This window comes from Pavona decussata, unplaced genomic scaffold (genome assembly GCF_977016875.1).
Source record: "Pavona decussata unplaced genomic scaffold, jaPavDecu1.1 SCAFFOLD_190, whole genome shotgun sequence".
NCBI classification, from domain to species: domain Eukaryota; kingdom Metazoa; phylum Cnidaria; class Anthozoa; order Scleractinia; family Agariciidae; genus Pavona; species Pavona decussata.
This window is the reverse complement of record NW_028145599.1, coordinates 354246-374713: the sequence shown is the minus strand read 5'-3', so window position 1 is coordinate 374713 and position 20468 is coordinate 354246. Positions and strand designations below refer to the sequence as shown.

The 20468-nt window shown below is 37.9% G+C and overlaps 1 protein-coding gene across 1 annotated transcript; it reads left to right on the top strand.

Moving 5' to 3' along the window:
* The first annotated feature begins 700 nt into the window (after nucleotides 1–700).
* LOC146462190 (fidgetin-like protein 1) lies at nucleotides 701–20467 on the top strand. The gene is made up of 19 exons (XM_085085718.1): nucleotides 701–930; nucleotides 3598–3689; nucleotides 4943–4996; nucleotides 7501–7583; nucleotides 8222–8626; nucleotides 9292–9379; nucleotides 10220–10407; nucleotides 10611–10721; nucleotides 11331–11443; nucleotides 12262–12330; nucleotides 12707–12806; nucleotides 14531–14631; nucleotides 15443–15522; nucleotides 16436–16506; nucleotides 17013–17174; nucleotides 18019–18074; nucleotides 19270–19433; nucleotides 19774–19868; nucleotides 20254–20467. The coding sequence occupies exons 1-19, from the start codon at nucleotides 791–793 to the stop codon at nucleotides 20374–20376; spliced, it is 2295 nt and encodes a 764-aa protein (XP_084941844.1). The 5' UTR covers nucleotides 701–790; the 3' UTR covers nucleotides 20377–20467.
* The last annotated feature ends 1 nt before the right edge of the window (nucleotide 20468 follows it).

The window sequence follows — 20468 nt, the reverse complement described above, 5'->3', positions numbered from 1 at the left end:
TCGGAGGTTGTGGGTTCCCATGAGTAGGAAATTCATGGCTTCACTTAGCACGAGTTAATTTGATCTCTGGCCCGTCATTTACGTCATATATTAGCGCTAGCGGCATTGTAATTCGAGTCCGGTTGCAAAGCCCGGGAAAATGTTTGCTGCCTATTTCCTTCCCTCAATTGCCCGGGTCAATTGACAAACAACAAGCATCGTTTGTTTTCTCAAAGAAAGAAAATCTGAAATCAATCATAATCGTTATTAAAAGACTTTATATCATTGCCGGCTGCAGCCTCAGTGTAAATGTGTGATTCAGAAGTCAGTAAAATGGAAGCGAGAAAAAGAGTTTTGAACTCCAGATTAAACCTTCCTTTTAAAATATTAAGTGAGTAGGTATTGGATTCAAACAGTAGAACATCTGAAATTCCCCAGGATTGAGGCTGCATGGACTTTTTGTGAAGCTTTTACCCGGTTCGGGAGGATACCAGTTCTGGAAGAAACGAAAACAAGTTTACGGGTTGAAAAGCGTTAACGAATTTAGGAAATACAAATGTAATTATTCGAAAAATTCGTTTTATTTCTCATCATACAACTGAACTTATACATGTCACGTCAGGGCGGCTGCATTCAGTTCATGTTAATTTGCCGGACTGTTTTGCCGCCATTTCTGTCAGTTCCGCCTTGATACCAGTCCCTCCCTCGTCCCTCCCCGGAATTCGGGAAACGACTTTAAGGACTGAATGGGAATTTTGCTCTTGCTATAAACATATTTCTTCTGTTATATGAAAGACATCGATCTTCAGAAATGAATCTTTCACACGATGACTTCTGTGGCCTTCATATTTGGCAGAAGTTGTATTTTGATGCCGAATCATCGAAAAGTCCTTTCAGCAGAGCGGACGCCTGGCGAAGATTGCTCATTCAACTTAGCACGTCGCGAAGAAGGTTTGTTTGCTAAATTAAGATTAAAAAACGTTTGTTAGTGTCACCAATGACAACCTTTTTAATGATTTATTCTTCCAATTCCTTCAGAAAGTATTAGGCAAAACGCGTTCTTACACAAGCAGCACATTCGCTTCTTCATGTAAATAAGCTTATTGTTTGATTAGCCGGTCGGAAGCATATGCGGGGAACCCGCGGGCATTTGAACTTTTGAAAATAAGGCCCCGTTCAGACTAGGTGCCCGTTCCCGGTTTTCTGGCACTGGCACTAGTCCGAACAGAGCTTTTTGTCCGTGCCCGAGTGCTTGGGCACCATTCCTGGGCACGGGCACTGGTCTGAACAGGATTTTGTCAGTTCTCACTTTTTAACTCATGCCTCGTACGATACAGCAACAAAATGGTGGGCACTAAATTGATGAATGAGAATGCAATTGCTCCTTGGGCACCAAGGAGTCTGAACAACGTCCTTTTAAGTGCTTGGGAACAGAGCCCTAGCACGGCCACCTAGTCTGAACAGGGCCTTAAAGCTGCCGTTACATGTTGAAACTTTTAGCTGAAACTTGTTTGCAACGGCGCTGCAAGACCGAACGAGACCATTTTAACGAAGTGGTGTTACACGGTGAAACTCTTGTTTTTTCACCACTGCGACCATTGCGAGCTGTTGCAGAAGTAGTTACTTTTGGTGAAACTTGTCTCGCAACGGAAGTTCGAAAAAGTTTCACAAAACTGACCATGTTACACGGTGCAATGCCTGCTGAAACTTGTTTCGCAGTGCCGTTGCACACAAGTTTCAGCTAAAAGTTTCAAAGTGTAGCGGCGGCTCAAGTTTGTTCAAATTTCCGAAAACAAATTTTCAGCTTCAAGCGATTACTACTCATGCTTTGCAAACAGTGATATTATGATAATGATGCCATCAAAAACTATTTTGAAGCCATTTTGAGTGAGCCATTTGCTCACAAAGAAGAAATCCTGCCCTTGAAAAACTCCTAAATTCCAGGAGAAATCCAGACAAGAATTCTGCTGGACCAAGAGAAAAAAATCTGTTTCAAATTTTCCATCCCAATCAAATTCCCCATTCTCTCTGAGGCATGGTACAATGGTCAAATGCCGAGTGTTTTCCTGGATTTGGGGGGGGGGGGGGGTAGATGTTTCCTATGATGTCAAGCACAGGTGGCCAAACTTGCGATCCAATAAGATGAACATAACTTCTAACAAGAGGGACATGTTTTCAATTTATAGACTTTTTGTGGGAAGCTCACTTAAATCAGTTAAAATCCATCAACATTAAGATAAACTTTATCTACCTCAACATGGGGTTGTCTTTGTGTCTTCTGTGTAATTTGGGTGCGATTTGTGGCAGTTTTGGCTTGGTATGAACTTGCCCACTTCATTGCTCTACAAATTATCATCACAAAACAATGCCCTATTATGTTCACTCTTAACAGTCATCAAATAGCAAATTTAGACAAGAAAATTTGAATACTGCTCACCTGTCTTTTCCCCATTGTTTTTGCTGGATATAGCAAAGTGGCTAGTCAGACTACAGCTTTCACGTCTCCAGAAGTTGTCCTTTTTTAGTAATGGGCAGATTTCCCTTAGGCTGTGAATGCAGACGTATTTCCGGCTGTCGCTTCTCTCCACCGAAAAGAAGAGAAGCAACAGCCGGAAATACATCTGTGTTCGCAGGCTAGATTTCCCTGGAATTACACCTTATCATTTCAGAAAATTTGGAATGGAAACCTTTAAGACAACAAGTTTTGACTTGTCAAAAAAAAATATAAAGAAAAAAGAAAAAGAAAGAAAATTCTACAGAGAACTTCTACAGTAACCAAGGCAAAAATCAAAATACCTTTAATGTAAACATGGGAGAATTGTTGTAGGAAGCAAATGTTGGAGAAAATATTAAAATACCCTGATATTTACAACAGGTTTATTTCTACTCATGTATTGTTGTCATGTATATCATACATGGTTCAACAGAACTTTTACAGTCATAACGTGTACCTTGCCAATTTTTGAGCAGTAATGAACGGGAAATTGATGGTGAGGTGGGGTGCCAATCATGGGAAACTATGCCAGATTGATTGGGGGCCCGGGAAAGGGGGTACTCCCATAGATGAGCTATATAGGTATGTGCCGCTGTGAAGGGTATGGTTTTGAGCGAGTTTACTCTCGAATAGGGTATAGAAATCAGGGAGTTGGGTCTTGAATAGGGTATCATTTTCTGTCAAATTAATCAGTTGCTTGAAGAATTTAGTCTGAGAAAGTTTGCCGGTAAATGACATTAAAAAATCAGATATAGGTCTAGGATAGGGTAGGGATTTTCAGTGTTTACTCTAGAATAGGGTTGCAAAATAAAACTTAACATGGTCTAGTATAGGTTAAGATTCTCGGAGTCCCAGCGGCACACCCCAGCTAAAAATTATGGGAGTACCCCCCTGGGATTGGGGATAGGTGCATGATGAAGAGCAATCCAATTTTGAAGGTATAGATTATGGATAACCCAAGACTTTGTACAAAATTAATGAGCCAAGTAACAGGCAACGTGTGTAACCATAACGATGAGTATCATTATCGTCATCATCATCATTTTATTTTTGCACAGTGTTTACTGATGAAATGAAGTGTACATGAGATATTATTATAAACAATGACTGTTATTTCCTTTTAGCAACAAGATATCCCACCAGCTTTATACAAGTTTATTACAAGTGTTGGGTACTAATTATTGTCAAATTGCTGATAATCAGGAACTTGATCAAGGTGAGAAGGCTTTTAAATTTATATACATTTTATGTTTAGCATCATACAGTACTGTTTAAAAGTAATTTGACAGTCTCTTTCCTCGACTCGATCCTCAATACTTGAAACTTGCGAGAATCGAGTGTCAAGGATTGAGAATCAAGTAGAGGATCTAGTCTTCTGAGGCTGAGAAAATAATGAGCTTGACGCTTGTCTGATTCCTTGATAAACTGAATGCGTGAAGGAATAAACTTCACTCACACTATTCCTTCCAATATGCGAAGCAATGAAAAGATGGAATTTCATTGTTTTATGTGGCTGCCAATCAACAAAACATTGTGACTCAAAAGAGAGCATTCCCAGGGTTTTTCAAAGGGCTAAAACGGTACAAGTTGGGTATAAGGCACTACGACTCATAGCAAGTATCCATAACATTTTCCTTTGAAGAACCACTGTATTTTTGTGTCCTTGTGTTTGTTGTGTTGTTGCTGAATGAAACTTGATACAAAGTCATGTGAATGATTTTGGTTACCTAGCATGTGACCAAAATCTGCCCTGTGTTTTTAACTTGGCAGTTCCTTTCTACGTCCAAACGATGGCTTCTGTCACCTATAGCATTGGAAGGGGCTTTCAATTTTGCTTAAGTTGCCATTTTGGCTTTATTCAACGGAAATGTAGAAATGCTTGAGGAGTTGTGGTAACCAGTGGTTGTTGCTGCCCATGCAGTGAATTGATCTTATCACAAACGCTTGACCCCAAATGAAATTTGTTGCGAAATTAGTAAGTCTCAGTTAGTTAGTCGTTAGTCTTTCATTCACAGTGTTGCTGTCACTTAGAATGTTTACATTTTGCTGTCAGAGATAGAAATGTGTTTACACATCTTGTTCTGATTGATTACATTTGAAACCCAGTGAGATTTGTCATGCTGTGAACAAATCCCACTTGATGAAGAAATTCTCCAAAGGAGAAGGAGATGGTTGGGTCAATGAAGACTGCCAGACTTCAATCTTCTGTACGAGTGGGGGTTTAGATGCCATGTCCTAAGCATTTCTTTGACATCCACTGGCTGCTACCTTACAATTAAAATCACTTATCTCTCACCGTGTTACAGGGTGGCCATTAGTGAGTGTTGTTACTGTCTATTGATTCTCCTTCATGCGTGTCACAAAGCTGGCTCAAATCCAATTCATATTTGCAATTTGTTCAAGTATGTTTATGATTTAAGTTTTTCTTATTTATTATTTAAAAGTTTGTTTAATACTATTCATTGGTAGGCTTGAACAATTTTGCTGAAACGGTGTTAACTCTTGCTTCTGGCTGTCGGAATGGTAGGTTCACAAAGTAAAACAATTAGAAGTTAATTAAATGTAACTCTTTAGAACTGTATACACTTTTCAAGATTCTGAAAATTTATGTCTGAGTGTTTTCTCTCTCTCTCTCACTCGAGGATAAGGAGTAAAAAGTCATTGTGTTTGGGGAAGGGAAGGGGGGGGGGGGGGGGTCAGAGGATGACCGTATCTTTTTTGTCTACCTTTACTTAACTTGAATAATATATCCAAAATTATTACAGATGAGTAGCTGGGTCAATCCATAGATCCCAATGCAAAAATGACTGACATTTTGATTCATAATTTATTCTTTTGTCTGCATTCAATTAGCCCTACTAGCCTTGTTCAAGGTAAAATATTCTTTTGATTTCTGAACTCAAGAACAATTTAGATGGTAGGTAGGACTAATTTGAATGCAGACAAAATGATATTAAAATACTAGCCATTTTTACATAGAGTCTGTATTACAGACATTACTTCCAAATGATTTTTTTTTTTAAAGTATAGTACTTTTTTAAAGTAGAGAACTTGGATTCTTGCACTAAAGTTAGATTCGTGTGAATATTAGTGAGAACTGTAATGGAGGCATCGGCATGTGTTTTTTTCAAATAATTTGTCCCACGGGCAAAGTTTTCTTATGGCGTTATCAACATCACACAGATGGGAATTTGACAGCCCAAAATAATCACATCTATGTGTAAGAATGTTTCTATAGTTTTCTCATGGTTTTGTGGACTTTTGTAAGTGGAGGAAAGCGGCAGTATATCCATTGGCTTGACTAAAGAACATTCATGTTGGGCTACCACATGCATTATCAATGCCGGAAAGACTCCAGAGGACTAATTCCATTTGCATGGTTTGGTTACACATCACACACCTTTGTATAAGAAAAAAATGGTGTAGTCTACTAGCTGGGACTGTGAAGACCGTTATGTGGAGGAGACCTCTACGGGTGCTGTATATATAGTATGTGATGTCCTGCTCTTCAGTAGTGTACAAACATCATAATTATGACTCGTAGATATCAAATTAGACTTTTAAAGGGTGTCCAAGTACTGACATCCAACGACCACACGGACAAGCGCTGAGTTAAGGAGACTCTATCTATTCTAAGAAAGGACATGCAGCCCCACATTAAACTGGGACAGTGGGGCTGGACTTACCATCAGTTTTCAGCATGAAAGAATGCTCATGTGGTTCAATATCTTTTGAGCAATAGCACACACAGTTAATGAAGACATTTTATATATAATGTCAAAATATTTCTAAATCAAGAAACTGTTGGCTTTGAGTTTGTATCTAATTTCTTATTGGTAATATTTTCCAAAAGCAAAAAATTAACTTTGTCATTAGATTATCCAGTTTCTAACATATGTTGTCTTTCTTTACTGTGGCAGTGCATACCTCACATATGAGATCACTAACGTGGTCCACTTGATTTGGCTTAACTCACTTCATTTGTGACTTGTATGACTCCTCAGCTGTTTCCATATGATCATTATGCAGGGTCATCGTAGTCAAAAGACTAGGGAATTCAATATATTTAAAGGTCCAACCTCAAGCAATGTTCTTAATTGCTTGTCTGTTATTGTTATTGCCCAGAGAATCTCAGTGAGAAATTTTCCTTGGTGTAATGAGCAAGAATGATTTTGGAGACCGATCTATAAGCCATAATATTGAACTGAGATTTGCTCAAACAGGTTGGATGAACAGCACTGTTATTCTTGGGATCTTGGCAGTGAAAAGATATTTATCTGGCCTATCCAGCTCCTATAACTTTTAGTTCTTTTATGTTTGGCATTGTACATTTTGGTCTTTTACCACCAGTTAGGATCTGCCTCATATACTGTCATTGTGGGTCAGTTATTAAAAGACAGTTTAAACTGTGTTTAACAAAACTTTTTAACTGTGTTTAACACGTTCTAAGCTATTTTCAATTTTGCCAACAGTCATATCTAAACTTTGTCTGCCGTTGACGGTAACAAGAAGGCTTGCATCCCAGACTAGAAAACTATTTATCCACTTAAAATAAACCACTCATAGAGATATTTGGAGGCCCACTGATTGCCTTAAGCTGCAGCCTAAGTTAGACTTTGTTTAAATAACTGGCGCTGTGAGTTAAAAAAAAATGGTTTGGAGGATGTGGTGATTGACTACCTCAAGGAATTAATTAAGTATTGTTACCACCATAAAATCTTCTTTCTGTTAACCACTGTCATTCACCTCTTCTTGTGCCTTTTTGGCGACTGTGGATTATCTCATGGATCTTTATTTTGTTTTTTGGACCTTTCAGGTCTGGTCTGTCTCCCCCAGTTTGTAAACTGTGATGACCATGCATAATGCAAATTGTGCAGTTTTCAAGTTGATGCTGGGTCCTGTTGGTTCAGTTTTATACAAGCTTGTTGGGTGAATGCGGGCCCTCAAAACAAAAAGTAAACATGGGAAACATGTTTCTGACACAAGATTATTAATAATTATATATTAATTTGTTTCTTTTCTTTTAGAGGGTCAGAATTGGAGTTCGGGTTTGTCTTTGAACAGTGCACAAAACTTGCCTATTTACAATTCGCTTTTGGCTAGAACATCGGTAATGTATGCTACCTACTCTGAATTATAATAATAATAATTATAATAATTTAATAATAATAATTTTAATACTTGTATCATGCAAATTCGCAAGAGCTTTATGCATGTACGTGCATATGCAAATTCATGTAACAAACTAATTTAAAATAAATATATCAAAGAAATATGCGTGACCCATTTTATGTGGTATTATATGTAAAAAATACTAAAAGAGTAATAAATGTCTAAAATACAGTCAAGCAATCTTATGAACCGTATGCATTGTGAAACAGAAAAGGTTTAACTAGAGTCTTAAAATTATTTAAATTCCTCTTGTTACTGATTTTATGGGGAAGGGCATTAAAAAGTTTAGGCGCTGCCACTACAAAAGCTCTGTCTCCAAGAATCTTCTTGGTTCTTGCATTGAAAGTTTTGAGGAGGATATCATTGGTTCTACGCAAGGAATATGCACTGGGTTGCATTACCTGAACTAAGTTACATACTGTACCTACTTTAAGTTGATATGCCCTTTGGCTTTACACTTAACCACTCAACTTCTAATGAACTGAAAACAATAGCATTGTCCACTTCTTCTGTTCAATACTTCAATCCTTCCAAATTTAAATAATAAAATTTTTTTTTTTTTTTTTTTGTCAGCAGGAAACTAAGAGAGAACGAAGCACTGGAAATCCTCTTCAAAGTAACCTTGATGTCTCTTTGTCTACAGCATGTGTACCTTTTTCCTCATTAGAAACTGAACTACGGGAGCAAACAACTATGACAAAAGAAGGGAATGAAGTCAATAACAAAATTTCTGTGACTGAACCAAAATCCAGTGATAGTACAGTTCATACCATTGCACATTCACACAACTATGGTGCCAAACTAGAGAAAAGGGAAGGACAAAGTGTTAGAAAACATACCCAGGAATTTAACAGTGCAGGGATGTTATCATTGAATACTGCATGTCAATATCAAGAAGAATCATCTTTTGACAGCAAACCGCAAAGTCAAGAAACTGGAGGAAACATGCTACGAAGTGTGGCTGTCAGAGGAATCAACCAAGTAAGTTAACCATCGGCTCCTACACTGGCCAAACCTACCAAATGAAGGCAAAATTGAAGAACAGCTCCCCTGATTGTCCAGTCCAACCATTTTACCGACAGTCTGTCAGTTGACAGGTTTATGGAGGAGCTGTTCTTCAATTTTTCCAAAACTATAGCCTTGAAGAGCACATGGTCTTTGTACTACTCTGATGTCATAGCAATCCCTCCAGAAGTTGGTTTTTGTATTCAGTCAATAAAGTTAGAAAAAGTCCTAAAAATATGCCAAAATGAGCACGACAGAATGAATTGGATTAGAAATATTGGACAATTGACGTTAGTGTTTTTCCTCGCTAAATTACCGAAAAATTAATTTTGTTCTTCCCAGCCATTGACAGTTTTCATTCAAAATTCCCACCTTCCCAAACTATAATAATTGCTTAACGTTAGCTGCAGATGGAGATAGGGCTACAAAGTATTATTTATTTGTCTTAATTAGATGTTCTGACCACTGAGCTACAGGGAGACTTGCTAAGCTGTTATATTGTTATTTCAGTAAGGGCTGTAGGGTTCTGTTTTTAGGGCTGATGATTTAAGGCATTTGTTTTGGTACATATCAACTTAAGCTATTTTTTGCACCTGTCCAGTTCATTCTTTTTATATTCCTTTTGTTGCTGATATTTTCAGGAAAATACAAGTATAGTCCCAAACAATAATAATTCCAGATTAAAAGGAAATGCTGGAATGAAACGGAAAGCAACAAGTCCCTGTTCAGGTAATTATAGGAAAGTATAGTTTATTGTCATGCAAAAATGCCATGTGCACTCCTGGTCACTGAAAGTAAGACATATTAATAATTTTTAATTACAGAATTATTAAAACTGCTAAACACAAGTGGCTCTAAAGTTTTGAAGGGGATATTGATTTGAGTGATCATTATTTGAAACAATAATTTTCATTTATATATGTCACTTATGTTAATTCTTTCACCGCATTTGATAATGATGACACGAGGTCGTTGAAACGCCATGTAACGTTTTTTTCGTTAATTTTTCTTTTAAAATGTTTCTCAAAATCGATCTTGATAAGAATATCTGCTAACTACTGTAAAATGTTACTCTAATTTTAAATGCCCAAGGTATTTGATACATACATGTAATTTCACTTTTCTTTTAGGCTAATGCACAACATTGACAATTAATATTATCAGACAATATTACCTCAGTTGCAGATGTTTAACAATTATTATCCTGCAAAATTGCGTGGAATTTTGTTTGATACTTAGCTGACGAGGCTGTAGGCCGAGTTGGCTAAAATCTGGGGATATTCCACAAGACTGAGCAGGATATTTGTTTTATTATTCAACACATTGATAACAAAGCACAGTTTTATTGCAGAAAAGCTGGTCACAATCTTTATTTTGCTATTTTTCTCCCCGACAAGCAAAATTACGTATATTGCAGGATATCTGTTGAGTGTGGATGATGAATATTGAGTGTACCGTGACCATATTTGGGCAATGTACAATGTGTTAAATAATAACAGTGATTATTCGATCATGACTGGCATTATTGCTGCGCCATTTACCTTTCTTAATTCTTTAATTTCTGTGAAGGTGGAGATGCAGTGAGTCCAGGTCGCAGTCATCTGAATCCTGGGCAAAGGAGTTATGCTCATGGTGCCTTCAGTAACACAGCGTCGACATTTTCAGCTACAGATAATACTGACGCTACACCTGTACTTCATAACACAACTTTTCAGGCTTATCATGATCAGTTGACTAGAAGTTCCCCTCATTTTGAGGTATGAATTTGTTTTTTTTTGAAAGGAAAATTGCAAGAAAACTAAATAGTTAAACCTGAAAAAGGGATTTTAATGTCAGTCAGTCATTACATACTGTATAGTATTTGGAGGTTAATTAGCATTTGAACAACAGCTGTATGCTAAGCCATGAATACACAAACACTTTTTGCCTCATTGCTATGTTTTTGTTTTAACTGTTTAAGGAATATGGCGATAAAAGGTTAGCAAAGAAGTCCTCAGACAAACAGAGCTGTTCAGATGTTGAGCTAGATAGCCCTGCCATGCCAGACTTTATCACTGCAAGGCAGCAGTTGGTAAGTTAATGTTCCTCTAAAAAAAGGTACAGTTGTGTCAAAATCAAGATACTGGTAGGCAGCGAAAAGATGAACCCAATAAAGACAATTAGCAAAAGAAAAATGAAAAAGCCCATTAAGTAAACAAGTTTTCAGTATTCCTGTCCTGATAATTTGTAACTTCCCATAACCAGAGCCTGGAGGACTTGTTATCTGAAACCATTCTTGCCGTGACCCCATAATGTTTGATATTGTTACATGTGAAAGTGACACCTGAACACCGTGAAGCCATTTTATCAAGTGATTTGATTCACCTAACTCAGGTTATGTTGTTGCAGATAAACTTCCTAATCTGAAATATCATAAATATTATGTTCAATCACAGGATTAACACATTCTCCCTTGTTAAAAGTGGTGGTAATGCTTTGTTGAGATCAAACATGCAAATTCTTTCAAACACTATTGCAAGAGAAATGGCGATTGCAGAAACTTTTCTTTACTTGTCTTATCTAAATTATATGATTTTATCAGCCAGAACTGAAGAACCTCAGCCTTGGCAGTTTTGTGCTGTAATTATAAGATACTGTATGCTCTTGTTGTCAATTAACTTGTAGTATCATTGATTCTCAGATGATTAATTCTAAAAAGAAGAACTACCAACATGAAAGTGATTCTGGGGTTTGGAGACAGGGTCCAATAAATAATGCAAACTATGGAAGCACAAGGAAAACGCTGGGAACAAGGTTGGTTTTAGGTTTGGAAAACAAATCAGTGTTTTTACTAGTGGGGATACAGCTGGTCTGCACACACTTTCCTCGCGTTTAGCAACACAATTTGGCAAATGGAATAAAACGTGTAACAAATCCCAAAGACAGGAGACTGACCAGACTTCAACACCGTGCCACGAATTTGGCATTGAAAATGTTGTCAGAGAGGAGTACTTGAACTCTTGTCCACATCTGCTGAAAAAGAAGGTGTGGTAAATGACATGCAAGCTATGGTGCAAGCTAAGCTGGGTCCTAATCAACAATACAATCCTACAGATGCCTTCAAATGACAAGGATGTCATGCTATAACTGTGAGCATAACACATAACAATGAGGAGCGGTGAGCAGGGATGGTGCAGTGGTGAGAGCACTCTCCTCCCACCAGTGTGGCCTGGGTTTGAATCCCAGTCCTGGCATCATATGTGGGTTGAGTAACTTGAGTTAGTGTTGGTTCTCGTCATTGCTCTGAGGGTTTTTCTCCAGGTGCTCCAGTTTTCCTCACTCCACAAAAACCAACATTTCCAAATTCCAATTTGACCTGGAAACAGTGGAGAGAAGAGCCACTCCGTAGATTCCACTGAAATTTCCATTTATTTATTTTATTATTATTTGACAAAATAAAAAGCCGTTACCATTAATAAGGAACCTGAAATACCTTGATACTTCAGTTTATATTGAAACAAAATTTGATGTCTTATTTAAGAAATTGAAATTATAACGTGCTAGTAGCTTGAGATTCTGCAAGAACTAGTTAACTTTGCCTGAATAATCAACTCTTAATGTTTTTGTTTCAGGCGAGGTCCAAGCCGACAGTTTGTTCCTCCAGTTTTGAATCAAAGTCACAATAATGACAGATTGGAAAGGTTAGAGGCTGTTTTATATCGCCCATGCAATCTTTATGTCCACAGTGTAATCGTACCTTTTCAAAAATAGCCAGAAGCCAAATGAAGATAGGTCAATTACTTATCACTTTTGTCTTTTTCACGTCCCCGATTTGGGAAATAAGTAACCTGAAACAGAAATTCAACACCCTTTCTTCTGGCTGTTTTCAACCATTCAGTTTGCAAACTTTTTTAATTGCATTTATTTACTGTGAAATTTGTTTTCAGTAATTTATTAGAACTATTATGTGAATACCAGCACTAACAAAGAAAAATTGATATCATCGGATTGTAAAGTATATGATGGCTTTTTTCGGACCATTTTAACATCTATTTCTATGGATTTAAATTTTTTCAGGGGATTAAAGAACGATAGAAGAACCAGCAGTGACGCAGCTGAAGTAGATGAGAGATTGAAAAACATTGAGCCAAAAATGGTTGAACTAATAACAAATGAGGTGAGCACTTTTACAGCCAGATAACTTAAGAGTAATCTTGTAAGGTCTAAGGAGAGGGTTGTGTAGCAATCACTGTTAAACATTGTTAAGTTAATGAAATATGGTTCAGGCATTTTCTGTTTCATAAAGCATGTGCATGCCAATTTGATGTGAACAGTACCACTGACAAGAAGGGCTCTACAGAGTATTCACGGAATAAATTTTGGAATCAACTCACGCTGAATTAAGTCACCCATAGACAAGATCCTACAACCATGCTTATAGTGATGATGTGAGCAGTGGTGGTCATAAATTTCTGTCCAGAACTCACCGTATTCTAGTCACAAGATGATATAGGCATTCACTCTTTACTTGGACAATCAAATCAGGCTAGCAAAAAACTGTAACTACGTCTCCTACCCTTTGCGAAGAGTTTTACGGGTTCTTTAACATCCCCTACAAGTAGGACAAACAAAACACGACCAACAGCTTAATGTCGCGGCCCAAGGATGTGATCATCTGAGTTGAGACAAAGTTCTTCATGCACAGCCTGGTTGGTGGTCTGGCTTGGGTTTGAACCTATTCAACCTAAGACCTCCCACACAGCAGTCCGGCACTTATAAACTGAACTAACAGTGCAGCAGCATTTAGGCATCAGCTAACATTCAAGAATTGCAAGCTTTGAAAACCAACATTATTCCATCCCAAAAAGTGTGCAGAAACTGTGAATGGCTCGTCAAACTAAAGACATATTTTGGATACATATGCATTCATCCATTTGGGAAAGAATGTAACACCTACTGTGACTAGACCTTACATGAAAGCTACTTCAATCTGAAACTATTGTGACACATGAATCCTTTAACCCTTTAACATCTGCATCTCTGGTTGCCCATAAATCTACCAGAGACTACTTCACGAAACATACTGATGAATGTTAATCAAAAACAGAAACAAACCAAGCAACAGACAGGTAGTAGTTTACAAGATCAAATGCTGCCGTTGCCAGGCCTCGTATATGAAAATTACATTACAGAATCTGGGACTCTCCTAGATTCATTGCATTAGGGACTACTATTAAAAAATCAGTCAGGAATGCTGGTTTACTAAACTTAGAACAAACACCACAGAACCTTTGTCCAGCAACTACCTGCACCTTACAAATGACTTATTGACGACATCAACAAGACAGACAAACAAACAAACCGTCTTATTTTACCGATAATAGACCTACCGGGATTTGAACAACAAAATGCAGAAGGGAATGCACCACTCATTTTAACAGTCTTCATTTCCAATTACATCACAGCTTTGACTCTGATGATGACTTCCACTCAGGTTGACGAAACATCTGTCAATGTCACTACAAATGGTCCTTCTGTGGACTACACTCACTCGGATGATCATATTTAGCTTCTTACTACTGTTGTCACTGCACGTGGCTCTAAAACTAAGGTTTGCTGACTTGACTCACCAGGCACCTTGACTGAAATGTTTAAAAGCATGTTGGGTGTGAAGAGTTTAATCCCTTTGGCTAGAGTGACCTGTTTTGTGCTGCCATGGACCATATTATTAGTGCTATGGTGCCCTGAGCTTTTCAGGGCAACTGGGGTGGCTAGTCATGAAACAAATGTGTCGTAGTGTTATCATCTATAATTCTACAGGCTGGTATTAAAATCAGTGAAGGTTGCAGTGTAAACAGCAAGTGAAAATGCATATGACAGATTGGATTCATTGTTTTTCAGATTATGGATCATGGTCCACCATTATCATGGGATGATATTGCAGGACTTGAATTTGCCAAGAACGTGATCAAAGAAATTGTTGTATGGCCTATGCTTAGACCGTGAGTAAAGTGCAGTTGTTGACTAGAGATTATTGAGTGGCATGTGCTCAGTTAGACTGTGAAGTATAGTTAATGACAAAAAATTGTTGAGTGGCAAGTGCTCAGACCGTAAGTAAAGGGCAGTTAATGACAAAAGATATGTGGTAAAGGCAAGGAAGCCTATATAGAAGTCGGGGGCTTATAGATAGTTGAATGGCCTGTGCTTAGAGCGTAAGAAAAGTGTCGTTGTTGACAAGAGATCCTGTGTTCAGAGTTTAAAGTGCTATCATTAAATCCACCTTGAAAATAAACTTAAAATGCTTCTGTTGGTTTATTTTAAGGGGTTTTACTAATCACCTACTTGTCATTTTAAGATATCAATCATTTGTTTGGTGCGGTTGTTCACCTGAAAAATATTTCAGCCACCTGAGCAGAAATCGTCTTCCAAGGCATAGTGACTCTGCTTAATTGACAGTTATTGGCTTTAAGCTTCTAGTTGTTGCACTAATGTCTCATTCAAGAGTCAACCTCAGTGGTTTTCAACTGAAATGAAGGCCACTTAATCTATTCCGTTTTTGTTTTTTGTTGTTTGTTTTTTATCATGGTAAGTCCAGTTGTAATTAGTCTGTTTTTGTTCATTTGTTTCATTTTCAATTTTCAACTTGTTACTTACAGCTTGTTGTTGGCATTGATGCAGAGTCTGACATGGTGCTGGTAATGCATTCAGATTTGTTTTAGGTGGTGCTAAGCATGCCTGAGCATACCTCAACTACTCGGCTGATCAGTGCACCACTAAAGTTGCAGTTCACATACATTTTTTTTTATTTTACAGTGATATTTTCAAAGGTTTGCGAGGTCCTCCCAAAGGAGTTCTGCTGTTTGGACCTCCAGGAACTGGAAAAACGTTAATTGGTATGTATGAACCATGCAGTCTCTCCTAATAAGGGAATCTATTAATTTGCAAAATATGTGCAATCTTTGCTCTCTGTAATTTATTTAATTTATTGACTGGTTTCACCGTTTGCTGCAGCTTATGTCTTATCTGTCATATTCGTAAACTGAACCTTGTCAATTATCTCAAGAGTGACAGTGCCTTGCAAAAACAAAAACCTGTTTCAGGAGATCACGAAGAAAGTGCCATTCAAATGTTTTCGTTTATTTTTTGGTCCTTTCTTACTTAAGGACGGTGCCTACTAATACCGAAGTATTTTTGTGCGGTTTATGACTATGCGGGAAAAGCAGATCTCAGCAAGGCCTATTGGAATCCAAAAAGAAAATTGGGTGTAACCACGCATTTTTCAGAGGTAATTATGCAATAATAGCTCTAAAAAACGCCAAAATATAAAGCAATGTATGGGATTTTTTCCTAAATTGAAGCTTAATTATTTCTGAAAAATGCATGGTTACCCCCAATTTTCTTTTGAGATACCAAAAGCATTTGGTATCCGTATAGTTTTAAACCGCGCAAAAATATTCTTGTATTAGTAGGCACCACCCGTAGGAAACTCGAGTATCTCGCAATGCGCAGAACGTATGCGCAGTAACAATAGTAGGCACCGTCCTTAAGCCTTGCAGTGTGCTTCGCATGAAAGACAGTTGCACTTTACATTTGAAAAAGAAAAAAAAAAAGAAGCATTTTACTGATAAACTTGCTAAATTGGAAGAATAAAGTTGTAGGTGCTGATACAAAGTGATTTAATAGCTTAAGAGTTACTGTTAGTATTATGACCTGATACAAGTTGTATGATAATGGGACATAAAACACCCTCCCTTCCGTCTTAAATCTATAAGGTAAACAAGCTAATTGATTATAACTTTAATTCAGGTAAATGTATCGCCAGTCAGTCAAAAGCTACATTCTTCAGTATCAGTGCATCATCTCTTACATCTAAGTGGGTAAGTTTTTGTGATAAGCAAGCAAATTTAAGCAAATTTATCAGGTTTTTCCGTTCGTTCTGGAACGAATACCTGTAAGGCTTCATGCTTGTTTAATTGGAAACAAACTAGTCGTGTACCTATTTACCAAATATACTGATATGAATGTTCCAGTGCGCTTGGGATACTGTAACAGTTTATTTTCCATGTGCCGTATTTACTTAGTTCGAAATAGTTTTCAAGAACTTGATATCAATAGGTTCCGAGATTGTTAACTTGACGCTGCAACACAAATGTGTCAACCATAGGTTTAACAAAGATGTCAGTTATATTTCAAATATTTTCTCAAGTTTTTACTACTAAAAAAGTTAGTCAAAGCATCTTGATTGTGCCCACAGCCCGAGCCTTGTGTACGATCACTGAAATTGAATTTGAATAAATTGCAGGTAAAATACAGGACTGCTAAAAAATTCTCCCTTTCCTTAACTTCCTGTTGTGTTTCAAGTTAATTGTTGTTCTTGTTGTAGGTTGGTGAAGGTGAAAAGATGGTTCGTGCATTGTTTGCTGTTGCCAGATGTCATCTTCCTGCTGTGATTTTCATTGATGAGATAGACTCACTCCTGTCACAAAGAACAGACGGCGAGCATGACGCCTCAAGGAGAATCAAAACTGAGTTCCTTGTGCAACTGGCAAGTTGTGTATCAATTCATTGTACTGAATGATAAGTTTATTTCCAACATGACCACAAAAGCCGGAACTTAATTTGCGATCCACCTAAGTTTATTTTTAAGTGGTTATAACTCAAAAACGAGCTCGGTGACTCCATTTTCGGCAAGACTATGATTAGTATGTAAAAAAAAAAGATAAATAAATAAATAAATAAATAAATAAAATAAATGACTTTAAGTGTGTTGGGTGGGAGGCAAACGAGTTGGCTATTTACAAAGCATGGCCTTGGATTTGAAAACAGGACTACCATGAAACAAATCCAAGTGGTTAGAGTGGGGCTTGAACCCGGGGGCCTCAGGATTACAAGTCCGGCGCTCTAACCGCTAGGCCATGCCGCCCCGCCTCCTGTTTACGGATAACGGTCTGGGAAAATTTGAGGTGGCTCTGAACCCCTCACAAACTTTTTAAACTTTGCAAGAAGTTGGAACTAAACATGCTTATCACAGTCCCTTAGTAAAAACTGGCGGTCACAGAGTTCGTTTTTTAGTTCTAACCACTAAAAGCAAAAAGTAGGGGCGTTTTCAAAGGGTTATACTTTTGCTAAAATGGCCATGACTTGTTCACCAATGATTAGGCATTTGTTTGATACAATAGGTATTAACCGATAAAGAGTAGTGATATTTATGCATCAAAGTGTACGTGCTAGAAAGTTCTGGAAACTGTTGTTAGCCGCCTTAATTTAATGACGGCAACCGTGTACTTCAGGTAAGTTTAGTGTAAATCTGGGCATCTTTTCATGAACGCTGAGGGTTTCTGTGTTTTTTTTTTGTTGTTGTTGTTTTTGATTTTTTTTAACTGTTTCAGGATGGTGCTACAACTAATTCTGATGACAGACTCTTAGTTGTTGGTGCTACAAACAGGTACATTGATTGTTTGATGTTTGCCGTTGTAGAGTGTTTTCTTTTTTTCTACCTTGAGTCGTGTTAAACCTGAGAACCTTTCTCTCAGGCAGCCATTGTTATGGTCGCACAATTGAGTTTGCAGGCAGGGTGAACGTAAATAGCGCATCAAATGTCTGTGAAAATGCAGTAAGGTGAGCGGATGCGGATTCAATGAAACTATTAGGGTCTTCCTACGCTGGATGTGATTCTTTCTCATCGCAGATTTTTCCCCTGTGACACATTTTTACATCTGGGTAGAGAGAGGCAATGAGTTTCCTTTTCTGAAGAAAAGGCACGACACGTTGCAGACCAAACCTTGAACCGCCGACCTGACGACTCCACTTAAACAAAGGACAGCAATTTAGGATTTCAGTTGTACATGGTAAAGGGAATTGTGCGTGGGCACCGACAATTGTCAAAGTCAACCGCTGGCAGCCTAGTGATTCCTTGAGCAAAATAGTTCTTCCCCCGCCCCTCGAGAGATCTGGAAAAAGATTAAAAAATACTAAAGGGCCAACATTCCATATGTATGATTGTAGCTTTTTTAATGCATTTAAATCTGGATATTACAAACGATAGGGCAACAGTTTTTCGGAGGAAGCTACAGTACCAAACGTGCTTAAAAACAAAATTGTTAGTTGATGTTGGGCAATAGGCTACTGAGTAGCTGATATTGTTTATTTAACAGACGAAACACCGTCACAGTTATAAAATTCAGGCGTCAACGGGTTTGCTGCAATATCTGGCGGTGCATTGGTCTACTAACTGTGAGATCACAATATACCCTTGGATCGATGAATAAAAAGTGAAATATATGAAGTATTATGTGAGCCACAGGTGAAAGCTTCAATACATCCCCTTTCCCAACTGCTTAGGTTGCATTCATCAGTGCGTGAATCTTTCATCCGCAGTCCAAATACATGATATTTCCTATATTTCACTTTCTTTCTTTATTGACAATTGTCTGTAATTAGTTACATGTTTGGTCTTAGGTTATACGGAGGGGCCTTATGCCAAGCTCCTTTCACCTTTTATGGGGTACCGGTGGGTGTACAAAGACAAATATACAAAAAAGTGTAACGTAACGTAATCTAGTGTGAAAGTGCAATGTTCATAATTCTTATATTCTTTCTATCTTTCTTTCTTTTTTTATGCTTTCCCCTCTCACTCTCAGGCCTCAAGAAATCGACGAGGCTGCACGGCGGCGTTTAGTGAAAAGACTGTACATTCCGTTACCTGATGCTGGTGCACGTGAACAAATAATTTCCTCCTTGCTATCACAACAAAAGTGCAGTCTTACTGATAAGGAGATCAAGCATATAGTTCAACAAACGCAAGGTATGTCACACATGAACCTCCCGACAGGTCCTGGGTGTGGTTACTCAGTTCTCTGCATGGCAAAATAAAGTCAATGCCCCCTCTTTCTGTCAAAAGTATTGCATGTTTAAAAATAACAAAGGTCCGTATCAAATTTATACGATAATTATATGTGAGTTATGATTCGGCAAAACTTTCCATCTCAGTATTACTTTAGTACTGATTTATATTTTTCACGTCTTGGCAAAATAATGTGCTTGTTGTGCATTATGAGTTTGTAGTTTATCTGGGGATCATGTATTAAGCCGTAGTGTCTTTTTACTGTGTCAGGTTAACTTTTGTAAATGTGGATCTCTTTCAGGTTATTCAGGAGCGGATATGGCAAACCTTTGTAGAGAGGCGGCTCTTGGACCAATAAGAAGCATTTCTGATATTCAGTGTATTGATGCTGATCAGGTGTGTATACCTGCCCTCGATTTGATGGCTTAACTAGCCAATTTCTCATGCTGGCTAGAAATCGCCAAACTCGAGGGACTTTTCAGCGCGTTGCTAAGGAGACTGTACGCCCCTTTTTTCGCCACCTGATGTGTCTTGACAAAGGAAAGCATTCGGCACTTCTCTAAGTGAATGCCTTTTTCGCGTACTTTGAAAGTAGGGGAGGTTAATTTCTGGCCTTCATATTGTACAATTCATCAGGAAGTATGTGAATTGCCTGTGCAGTTTTGTTGTTCTCTTGGTATTGTCCAATCAGAGCACACATCCTATCCTAATTTGTAAGCGGCCAAAACACTACACACCATTCAGATTATTGATGTAATTTTCGCTCTGTTGTCCGTTTCAGGTTCCACCGATTGTCTTCAAAGACTTTGATGCAGCTTTACATCAAGTTCGCCCTAGCGTATCTCAGAAAGATCTTGATTTGTACACACAATGGAATAACCTCTATGGTAGTGGGAGAAAGTAACTACTACCATCGACACGTTTTCTGTAGTTTACGTATCCTGGTGATCTGTTTATTTCTTTATCTTTATGAAATTAAAAAGGTTTGTTTCTTAG